The 12,417-nt window shown below is 37.7% G+C and overlaps 1 protein-coding gene across 6 annotated transcripts in view; it reads right to left on the bottom strand.

Moving 5' to 3' along the window:
• ORC2 (origin recognition complex subunit 2) overlaps positions 1-12,417 on the bottom strand; it is a 41,713-nt gene that overhangs the window by 28,819 nt on the left and 477 nt on the right. For all 6 annotated transcript variants that reach the window (XR_005837835.1, XR_005837836.1, XR_005837837.1 and 3 more), the window contains exons 2-4: positions 9,255-9,303; positions 7,960-8,063; positions 7,355-7,498 (exon numbers count right to left, since the gene is read on the bottom strand). Coding sequence is in view for 3 of the 6 variants with exons in the window: in XM_040642123.1 (XP_040498057.1) it covers positions 7,355-7,498; positions 7,960-8,056 (241 nt within the window). In the remaining 3 variants the exon portion in view is untranslated. The remainder of the gene's footprint in view (positions 1-7,354; positions 7,499-7,959; positions 8,064-9,254; positions 9,304-12,417) is intronic.

Here is a 12,417-nt window from a genome sequence, read left to right as displayed (position 1 = left end):
TATTTCCAAGGAAGAAATACCTCCCTTATCCTGTGACTTGTCTTCTCACTTCTTTATGACATTTGATGGAAAAGTACTAAATTTTTTTTAAAAGACTTTGTTTTAAAAGCAGTTTTATGTTCAGAGCCAACTTGAATAGAAGGTACAAAGATTTATACCTCCTGCCCTCACAAATGCACAGCCTCCTCCAGCTATCAACATCCCACACCACAGTGGTAGAACTGTTACAATCAGGAACCTACACGGACACCTCATTAACATCTCAAGTCCAAAGCTTCTATTAAGGTTCACTCTTAGCTGTGGTACATTCTATAGCCTTTTTTTTTTTAAGTTTTTCTTTAAATTCTAGTTAGTTAACATACAGTTAACCAATATAGTTAATATTAGTTTCAGAAGTAGAATTTAGTGACTCAGCACTTACATATATTACATATAATACCCAGTGCTCATGATAACAAGTGCCTTCCTTAACACCCATCAACCATTTAGCCCATTCCCCACCCACCTCCCCCCAGCAACCCTCAGTTTGTTCTCTATAGTTAAGTCTCTTATGATTTGCCTCCCTCTTTTTTTTCCCCTTCCCCTATGTTCACATGTTTTGTTTCTTAAATCCCACATGAGTGAAATCATATGGTATTAGTCTTTCTCTGACTTATTTCACTTAGCATAATACATTGTAGCTCCACCCATGTGGTTGCAAATGGCAAGATTACATTCTTTTTGATGGCATTCTAGAGGCTTTGACAAAAGTATGATGACATGTGTCCACCACTGTAGTATAATACAGAATAGTTTCAATACCCTAAAAATCCTCTGCACTTTACCTAGTCATACCTCCCATCCCCTGACACCTGGCAACCATTGATCTCTTTACTGTCTCTGTAGTTTTGCCTTTCCTAGAATGTCATATAGTTGGAATCATAGCCAGTAGCCTTTTCAGATTGGCTTCTTTCACTTAGTAATAAGCATTTAAGTTTCCTCCACATCTTTTCATGTCTTGATAGCTTTTTTTTAAGTGCTGAATAATATCTCATAAATAACTGGATATATCTGTTTATTTATTCTTTATTAACTTTTTGGTTGCTTTCCAAGCCATGGCAATTATGAACAAAGCTTCTACAACATCTTTGTGCAGGTTCTTGAGTGGACGTAAGTTTTCAACTCATATGAGTGAATATGAAGAAGCACTATTGCTAGATCACATGGTAAGAATATGTTTAGTTTGTAAGAAACTGCCAAACTGTCATCTAAAGAGCTGTTCCATTTTGCATTCCCACCAGCAATAAATGAGAATTCCTGTTGCTCCACAGATTTGCCAGTGTTTGGTACTGTCAATGTCTTGCATTTGGGCCATTCTAATAGGTGTATAAGTGGGATCTCATTTTAATTTGCAATTTCCTAATGACATATAATGCTTTCAGTATATTTTCATATGCTTATTTGCCATCTGTGTATCTTCTTTGGTGAGATGTCCAGTTCCTCTGCTCATTTTTAAATCACGTTATTCATTTTCTCACTGTTGAGTTTTAACAGCCTTTGTATATTTTGAGTAACTTTTTTTTTTCTTTTAAAGATTTTATTTATTTATTTATTTGAGAGAGAGCAAGAGAGATCACAGAGGGAGAGGGAGAAGCAGACTCCCCCCCCGAGCAGAGAGCCCAATGCAAGGCTTGATCCCAGGACCCAGAGATCATGACCTGAGCTGAAGGCAGATGCTTAACTGACTGAGCTACCCAAGCGTCCCTTGAGTAACAGTTCTTTAACAAATGTGTTTTGCAAATATTTTCTCCTAATCTGTGGTTTGTCTTTTTTTTTTTTTTTTTTAAAGATTTTATTTATTTATTTGACAGAGAGAGAAACAGCCAGCGAGAGAGGGAACTCAGGCAGGGAGAATGGGAGAGGAAGAAGCAGGCTCCCAGCGGAGAGGCCTGATGCAGGGCTCGATCCTCGGACTCTGGGATCATGCCCTGAGCTGAAGGCAGACGCTTAACGACTGAGCCACCCAGGCGCCCCCTGTGGTTTGTCTTCTTGAGAAGCGCTGAATTTTAGTTAGTTGAATGTCAATCCTTTCTTTTGATTACATTAAACTAAAAGAAATTCTTCTATAATCAAACCATATTCTCTTCTATTTTCTTGTAAAAGCATTTATATTTGCTTTTCTTATGTAAATCTTAAATTAAGGTAACTAACTTGTTTATGATGGAAGGTAGAGATCCAGTTTCTTTTTTTATAAGGATACCCTATTGGCCCAACAATGTTTACTGACTGGTTCATCCTTAGCTGAGTGATCTTCAACACTACCTGTCTCATATATCTGCTTTTCATGTATGCATGAGTATGTTTATGGCAAATCTGTATTTGTGTAACTTAAATGTCTGGCACAGAGACAAAATATTTAGAGATACCGAGTGGTTTCTATGTAAACTAAATTAAATGCTTTAGAAATATTTGATAAAAGTTAACTAAAAAAAGTGCTGTTGAGCATACAGAGAAACCGGAATGCTTGTGCACTGTTGGTGGAAATATAATTTGGTGTAGCTGCTGTGGACAACATTAAGGCAGTTCTTCAAAAAATTAAAAACAGAATTACCATATGATCCAGCAATTCCACTTCTGGAAATATACCCAAAAGAATTCAAGTCAGGGTCTCAAAAAGACACTTGTACACCCATGTTCATAGCAGCATTATTCACAGTAGCCAAAAGGCTGAAGCCACCCAAATGTCTACTGACAGATGAATGGAAAAACAAAATGTATGTACATATAGTACAATAGTATACAGCCTCAAAAAGGAAGGAAATTCTGACACATGCCACAACATGGATGAACCTTGAGAACATCATGCTAAGTGAAATAAGCCTGTCACACACAAAAATACTGTATGATTCCACTTATATGAGGTACCTAAAATAGTCCAATTCAGAGAGAAAGTAGAATGGTGATTGTTGGCCTGTGGGGAGGAGGGACCTGGGAGTTTTTTAACAGGTAGAATTTCCGTTTTGTAAAATGAAAAGAGTTCTGGAGATTAATTGCAAAACAATGTGAATGTACTTAATACTGAACTATACACTTTAAGATGGTAAATTTTATGTTACAGATATTTTACTGCAAGTTTTATTTACTTATTTTCTCATAATTTTTTTTTTAAATATTTATTTTTAGAGAGAGCACATGAGAGTAAGGGGAGGGACAAATGGAGAAGGAGAAAGAGAATCCAAAGCAGACTCCACGCTGAGCCCAATGTGGTGCTCGATCCCACAACCCTGAGCTTATGACCTAAGCCAAAACCAAGAGTTGGACACTTAAATGACTCAGCCACCCAGGTGCCCCTCTCATAATTTTTAAAAAGAGATTTTATTTAACCACAATTAAAAACCTGACATAATCCTTAACTTCAAAAATGGAACAGTGAATAAGGCAAAATTAAATATACTACAAATGGGGTGCCTGGGTGGCTCAGTCAGTTAAGCAGCTGACTTCAGCTCAGGTCATGATCTCAGGGTCCTGGGGATGGAGACTCACCTCAGGCTCTTTACTTGGCGGGAATCTGCTTCTCCCTCTCCCTTCCCCGACTTGTGCATGAACACTCTCTCTCTCTCTCTCTCAAATAAATAAAATCTTTAAATAAATAAATAAAGAATGGACCACATATTTGTCACAGAATTTTCTAGCAGCCAACTTATAAAAAATCAAGTATAGAATTACACTGTTCATAAGACTAAAAAACAAACCAATTGTTCGAGAGAAACATCAACAAGACAAATTGCTCTTGAGGACACCTATCTAATTGCTTTGGGAAAAATCTATCTATTTAAGGCTGAGATCACCTAGCACTTCCATGCAATGATTGTTCTCCATACTAGATTAATAGACCATAAGAATTATACTAGGCATGTCAGATGAGTGTTGCTTACAAGCAGCAGCTTACACTTTCATAATAAGTAAAGGGATTAATCAATAAAGTATTTAGAGGTCCTTGCTGAAAGGTTGTTTTCCAACTGTTCCTAAAGATTCTTTACCAAATGTCCTTCTGTGTCTTAAAACTAATGCATATTTTTTCCTATTATAATAAAAGATTAGGCAGAAGCTTATTGTTCATTATCTCAAATGAGGCTAAAAAAGATTGTAATAGAGACATGTCACCATTTCTTCTCTGAAGAAAACATTAAAAGAAAACTCTCCTTCCTACACCTTAACTGGAACACCACTCTCTGTCCACATTTTGGCAAACAAGAAAAAACAAATCAAAATAGGAAGAGTCATGTCTGTGAGCCTTAACCATAATTTATGAGCTCGTCTGTTGTACCTGCCCATAGCCAAATGAATAGCTCCATTTCCTAGACTCAGAGACTGTCAACACAAGCTTATGTGTGTGCATGCACATACACACAGAAAATACACACCCAACTGTTAATAGTTCCATGTTCTCCAAAGCATACATTCTCGACAGGAATATATTGCTCTTAATGGATTAAAAAGTAGCTCTTGGTGGGAGGAGGGAGAATGTGAAAAACATCTTAGATATTACAAACGGTCTGTGGTTTTCCCAATAGCCACAGATATGTAAACATATATATAAACAGATATATATCATGTATGTAGTATTAAAATTTTGTGGGTGGGGGCAATTAGGAGAGAACGTCTAAAAGAAGGCTCTTTAGGGGATGATAGTAAAAAAACAGGCTGAGGAACACTGCTCTAAGGCAAAGGTTCCCAGAAGGTGTGCAAAATTGAAGGCATAGGTTATAGGTGTGCTGAGTAATGATCCTCTCAGGCTTTTGAGGATGCCAGTCAGGGCTTGCAGAAGGGGCAGGAAGAGGGGTCAGAAGCCCTAGGGCATTTGTCCTGGTCTGGAACATTCTCCTCCATTTATTCCAGTGTGCTTCCAAATATCACTTGCCGTGAATGCTATTATGTGAAAAGGGTTGGAAGCACTGAGTTTCTACTACAAATATGTATTACCTTTTTTTTTTAAGATTTATTTTTTTTTAACTAGTCTCTACATCGAACACGGGACTTGAACTTACAACCCCAAGATCAAGAGTCATAGGTTCTACCGACTGAGCCAGCAGGTGCCTTACAGATATGTATTACTTTTACAAAAAGAAACAATTTTTAAAAAAATACATTAGGGGTGCCCAGGTAGCGCAGTCAGTTGAGCACCCTACTCTTGGTTTTGGTTCAGAAAATCTCACAGGATGCCTGGGTGGTTCAGTCGGTTAAGTTCAACTCAGGTCACGATCCTAAGGTCCCGGGACTGAGCCCCACATCGGGCTCCTTGCTCAGTGGGGAGCCTGCTACTCCCTCTTCTGCCGTTCCCCCTGCCTGTGCTCTCTCCAAATAAATAAATAAAATCTTAAACAAACAAAAAAAAGAATGCGATCTCAGGATCATGGGATTGACACCTGTGTCGGTCTGAGCTCAGTGGGGAGTCTGCTTCAGATTCTCTCTCCCCCTCCCTTTTCCCCTCCTGTTCATGCTCTCTCTCAAATAAAAAATAAATAAGCCTTAAAAACAAAAAAAAGCTTTCTTTCCCCAAAGATTTTATTTATTTACTAGACAGAGATAAAGAGAGAGCATGAGCACACAAGCAGGGGGAGAAGCAGAGGAAGAGAGAGAAGCAGTCTCTCCACGGAGCAGGGAACCCAACGTGGGGCTCAATCCCAGAACCTTGGAATCATGACCTGAGCCCAAGTCAGATGCTTAACTCACTGAGCCACCCAGTCGCCCCAAAAAACCACTTTAAAGACAAATATATTGTTTTCAGTCTCTTCTTAGGTCTACCGTAACAGGAATCAAGAATCCCAAGTTCTGGGGCACCTGGCTGGCTCAGTCAGTTAAGCATCCGACTTTGGCTCAGGTCATGATCTCACGGTCTTGGGATCAAGCCCCCGTAGGGCTCCCCACTAAGCAGGAAGTCTGCCTGCCCCTCTGCCCCTCCCGCTGCTCATGCTCGCTCTTGCTCTCTCTCAAATAAATTAATAAAAGTCTTAAAAAAAAAAAAAAGAATCCAAAGTTCTATTCAGAACATGCCCTAAAAAATGTCAACTGTCTAGTTGGGGATACTTTTAAAAGAACCCACTGTGCCCACTTAGTCTATTGAGGGATAGTGGTCATTGTTTTGTATCATGCCATTTAACACCAGTAACTAAACCAGAAGCATTATGACTCAAGAAGTGACAAAACGTTCAGTAGTGATGATGGTCATTTATAAGTCAAATATGAGAGTAAAAAACACATACATGAGAGAGATAGGTACCACAGAAAGAGAATGGATGCACAGAGATGACCTGAGGGAGACTAGGAGATCCATAAAAGCAAAGTCCCTAGGTTTTTAAGGTGTTCTCAGTTCCAATGTCCCTAGTGCCCAACAATACTGATTTTGTTCCTTGGTCTTTATTTTTTTAAGCCATGTTAAGTAAATCTGTGTTCCTTGAGCCCTAACTAAAACATAATAAGCCTAAAAAATTTTAAATATAATCTGGCAGGAATCTGGCTTAGGTGTAAAAAAACAAACAAACAAAAAACAAAAAAACACAACACCAGCATGCCTAGTTTGAAACAACATTACTTCTTGGAATTTTCTGTCTGTCTCTCTCTCTCTCTCTCCTTTCTCTTCCTTTTCTTTTCTTTCTTTCTGAGAGAGAGTGGGTGTGCGTGAGGCAAGGCGGGGGAGAGGAGCAGAAGGAGGGAGAGAAAGAATCTCAAGCCGCTCCATACCTAGCACGGAGCCCGACATGGGGCTTCCAGAACCCTAAAATCATGATCCAAGATGAGATCAAGAGTCAGATGCTTAACTGACAGAGCCATGCAGGTGCCCCCTTTCTAATTATTTCTGTAAAGAAGACCAAGTAATAATGAAGTGACCTGCTTTATGAAATTATTTCAAATTAGTTAAAAATATCTCAACAAATAACTTTAGACTGGTCTGTAGAATCTAAAAATATTTAGATGCAGGACTGGTTGCTTGTAAAAAAAAAACAAACAAAAAAAAAATTAAAGAAAAAAAACTGTAGTGGAAAGTCAGTGCTTCCAACCTTTCCCACTATACACAAAAACCTGCAGCAAATGCTTTCCTGATGAGAAATATAATAATGAAGCATGCTTGATGAAAACAGTTCTGGAGATGGATGGTGATAGTAGCACAGCACCATGTATATATTTAATACAACTGAAGCATACACTTACTAATGTTAAAGATGGTAAAGTTGATATGTAGTTTACAATAAAAAATAATAATAATATAGCTTGCCACTGCCTAACCTACCAGACTACTGTTATGTATCCTGCAAAGCAGTTTTAGTTACCAGCAGAAATTTGAGTATACTTTCCCCAACCCCAATCACCAAAATACCTTGAATATCTCGTCCTAAAACTTCCACATAGTTCTGATCTTTTAAGACTTCCTGGCCATCTTCTTCCAAATCATATTCTGGCTTTTTTATTATTTTTTTTGTGTTGACCAAAAGCTGAGCTCGCTCTTTTTTTAATTTAGCTCCTGTAAGAACATCCAAAGAATTAGAACATGACAGGTATAAATTCTTTCCAAATATGACATTTAAATAAGTAAATAAACTGTAATACTTATATTGTCATTATTTAAAATCTGGAAAAAAACTCAGTGTTTTCTCTTTGATGAAAGTATGTACCACTCTTCACCACAGTTTATATAATTTAAAGAAAAACCTTAGAAGTTTATTATTTCGGGGGTCACGTTTTAATTACAATGGGTAGTTATCACTTACCTCATTATTAAGTATTTCATATCAGATAAGGCTTTATTATTTTTAATTTTCAAAAGTTTGAATGGAGTAAACTAAAAAAGTAGTTTTTATTTAGTCTTCCTAGATCAAATACTTTGTGCTCTATTTTTAAAATAGAAGGTTAAAATATTTTAAAGAGTGAGATAATCCATAACCATCACATAAGCATCTGTTCAATTATATATTCACTCAGTACCTCCTTCTCTATCCAGAATGTGATTAAGAACATCATCATCTCCCACAAACTGAACTTCCAGCATCTTGTCTTCCTTTAATTCCAGTTTACTCATCATTGCCAACCTAAACAAAAGCAATAAAGCACTCAAAATGATGAAAAATTCATTTCAACAACCAAATAAACATTCACATAATAAATACATGTATTTATATGACATTTTTTAAAGTCTCAAGTATGAAAAATATATTATGAATTATTGTATTACTATTATGCTTTTGATAATAGGTAAATCAACTCTTTATCTGAAAAATGGAAAAGACAGGAAGTGGTGTCTGAGAGTTGGAAAAAGCCAAATTCAATCAACGCAACTAAAATAGGAAAGAATTCTTCCTGTAAAGACAGCCCTAGCCAATCTACAGAATGGTAACATTACCAGAAAGGAGGTGTTTAATACATGAAAGTTTAGAGGAGGGGAAGATAAGCAAAGAACAATAGTTTGGTAGATTTTATTATCTATTCACTAGAAATAAATATTCCATTGAGGGAAGTCCATGCATTTCACCGGTATACCAAACCTGGATCAAATAATCCTTAAGCACCTCCCTTTACTATTATTGCACGCTTACCAAACAACTTTACAGTTAGAAAATGGCTTTCTGGGTATCCTGGTAACTAAACAGTAAACATGCATCCTTCCAATACTTATAGTCAGTTCTTCACTGAACAGATTTCAGAATTTGGCAAACAAAAACTTGGATCAATTCTCCCTACTCTGAAAAAACTTTGTTTCAGAACTTGTAATACAAATGGCCTGAAACTAAATAATGATGATTCTAACTGGCTCCCAGCTAATCAGTTTAACCCAAAAATGAATTTTTTCTCTCCTCTCTCTCATATAAATCTTATTTTTGTTTTTTCTATTAATAATAGGAACTATGGACTATGTCACTTATAAGCCAGTTATTTGCACGCGGATAACTTACTAAATGTTGTGAAGTTTTCTTTTGTAACTAGCACGCTTTTTTTAAAAGTGTATTTATTTATAATCTCTATACCCAATGTGGGGTCGAACTTACAACCAAGAGTTGTATGCTCTAACAACTGAGCCGGCCAGGTACCTCCCCCACACACTTTTTTAAAAAAATGACATCTTTACTTTTTTTTAAAGTTTTATTTATTTAAGTAATCTCTACACCCAACATAGGGTTCAAACTCACGACCCTGAGATTAAGAGTCATACACTCTTCCAACTGAGCCAGCCAGGTGCCCCTGAAACTAGCACACTTAAATGACTTGTCTTTATTTTCATTTACCTTTAAAAGTACTACACATTCTGCAGCTGGAAAGTTCAGGTAGAGTCACCTGCAATTGTAAAAAGAACTTGGTCAAGGTCAGCTAATAGGAAACGAAAGCAACCAAAGAAGTTCATGAGTTTTAATAAACGAGATGAATAGGGGTGCCTGGGTGGCTCTGTTGTTAAGAGTCTGCCTTCGGCTCAGGTCATGATCCCAGGGTACTGGGATCGAGCCCCACATCAGGCTCCCTGCTCAACGGGAAGTCTGCTTCTCCCTCTCCCACTTCCCCTGCTTGTGTTCCTTCTCTCGCTCTGGCTCTCTCTGTTAAATAAATAAAATCTTTAAAAAAAATAAATAAATAAACAAACAAACAAGATGAATAGATAAATGCAGTTCTTACAAAGTTAGTATGATGGCATAGTAAAGGAAAAAACAACCATCAGTATTTTGGCCAGGAAGTCCTAGAGACTGAGAAGATCTGGACTTCGGGGCAAGTGGCTGGAGAGGAGGCCACATTTGAGCACTCACTATATGCTGGACACAGTTCTGAATATTCTATATGTATTTTCATTTAACCCTCAAACAACTCTATTAAGGCTTATGTTATAATTTGTAACATAAATTTATGTCTATAGTTTATATGGCTATTGCCAACAGGACATGTCCTTTTAGGCCATCTTTCTAGTCATGATACTGCTTTCTATTGTGGGGAATTTGGATGTGTTAGAGAAAAAGTTTAATTCATCTACGTGATATTTGTATATAATAAAGAAACATTATTTCTTTATATCTGTATAAAAGTTTTTCTGAAGGGCTGCTTGTCAGGCACTCTATTAGGTACTTTCATGTACAGTAGATCATTAAATCCTCATATTCTTTGAGGTAGTTAAAATATATATAATTCCCCCAATACACAGATGAGTAAACTGAAGTTAACTATTAAATTATTCATCCAAATTTATACAACTAGAAAGTGTGTTAGGGCTAAAACCCAAGTCTGACTGATTCCAAAGTCCCTAATCATCCTATTACACATTTCTCCTGACTTTAAATACAAATTTGTTATCCTTAAAAAAAAAAAAAAAGATTTACTTATTTATTTTAAAGAGCGAGAGATAAACAAAAAGTGGGGGGAGAGGCAGGAGGGGTTAAGAGAGAGAGAATCTGGGGCGCCTGGGTGGCACAGCGGTTAAGCGTCTGCCTTTGGCTCAGGGCGTGATCCCGGCGTTATGGGATCGAGCCCCACATCAGGCTCCTCCGCTATGAGCCTGCTTCTTCCTCTCCCACCTCCCCTGCTTGTGTTCCCTCTCTCGCTGGCTGTCTCTATCTCTGTCAAATAAATAAATAAAATCTTAAAAAAAAAAAAGAGAGAATCTCCAGCAGACTCCCTGATGAGTGCAGAACTGGACTTGGGGCTGGATCCCACAATCCAAAGACCAGGACCTGAGCTGAAACCAAGAGTCGGAGACTTAACCTACTGAGCCAAACAGGCACCCCAAATCCGTTATCCTAAATGTTTGTTCTGTATATCTAATCATTTTCCCACCTGGCTGTTCAAACACCCAAAGATTTCTATAGTTCCTCTGTGTTTCCCGTTCATTAAGTTAAACACGCCTAGTTCTATCAAGCATACTTTTAAAAGCATGGCGAGATTCAGTCTAATCTACATTGTTTTAAACAGCTATGTTCTACAAAGGATATAAAACAGTGACAATAAGCACATGCAATAAAACAAATAAAGTATAATACTAACCGGTAGTCTGGATCCAGGAAAATATAAAGAAAGAAAATATATCATACAAAGAATTTGGGCTCTGAGCTAACTGGCAATCAAAGCAAAAAAGGAGTAAAGCTCAGTTACAGGATTCTTATGAGCAAAAGTTCAGTGGTTCCTTCAGGGAAAGATTTTCAAGGAAAATTTAAAAACATGAATTCCAGACAACTGAATATTGTCCAATTTTCCTATGGTACTTTACATAAAAATTGCCTGGACAGAGGCACCCTGACTTAATCCTGTTTGTAATTGAATGCATTTATATGAAATTTCTTTTGCTAGATTGTAAGGCATCTTATTACACAGTACAGAACCTCGAAAGTGAAGAAACTTCTACGAAGACACTGAAAGAAACCTTTCCTTCCTTCTCCAACAATTTCCGGAAAACAAAACAAAACACACAAAACACCACCACTTGACAACCACACAATAAAATGCAAACTTTTAGTGACCATTTACTCTTCAAGGCACTGTCTCTGGGTGCTTACTTTTAAGCGCGATTCCTTTCAAGGAGTTAACAACCAGGCAGGTAATATAGCAGCACCAAAAGAGTATTAACAGCAACATACCCTCCTTTGAGAGCAAATAAAGGATTGCTACAATTTTTAAAAACATAATCCTTAAAAAAGAAAGGTTAAACACCAATTTTAATATCAGATAAACCTGGGTTCAGATCTTAACTCCACACTCATACCTGTGTGACTTTGGACAAAATTGTGACCACTAAATGAGATCACATGCTTGGCATAAGAAAATGCTAATTAAATGTTTCCTATCAGCTTTTTTAACCTTCAACTTAACCACATAGGTGCCTTGCATTTCTCTACATCTCATCTAACAGAAAAGGTGCTCAGTAAATGATGAATGAATAACATCTATTTATTGTTTGCAGTGCCAATACACAAAGGTGTAGGGCCATGCTCTTTCTTCAGATTGCAACTGAATTAGGGGAGGTATAATGGTTTTATTAGGATTTCAGTTGTAAGGCGAAAAGTAACGCATCCACATCCTTTTAATTTAAAAAGCTCTACCAGAAGAGCCTGATTCATCCACATTTTACAACCAAGCATTGTCCCAGGGTGACTGTTCGGTAAGCAGGATTCATTTGGGGCTTCCAGGCAGGGATGACATCCAAGGTTCTCACTCCTGTGGCAGGTCTGGGACGAAATCCCTTCCGCCTCAGCCCCTCACTGTGCCTGCCCCTCTCAGGTCACTCTACACTTTGGTTACAGATTTTCAGTTTTCTCTTTGCAAGCACAAGGCTCTTTAAGCCGAGAAACCGATTCGTTGGTAACGCGTCCCTTGCACAAAAGGCCTATCACTGCTGGAGAGACCGACCAACGGTGTTCCAGAAGGAGCCTCTCGCCCCAACAAGGATTTAAGGACTTTGGCCGGTGCCTCATGCCG

This window comes from Ursus maritimus, unplaced genomic scaffold (assembly GCF_017311325.1).
Source record: "Ursus maritimus isolate PB19 unplaced genomic scaffold, ASM1731132v1 scaffold_1, whole genome shotgun sequence".
NCBI classification, from domain to species: domain Eukaryota; kingdom Metazoa; phylum Chordata; class Mammalia; order Carnivora; family Ursidae; genus Ursus; species Ursus maritimus.
Note: the sequence above shows the minus strand (reverse complement) of the source record. Positions and strands in the feature narration are given on the sequence as shown.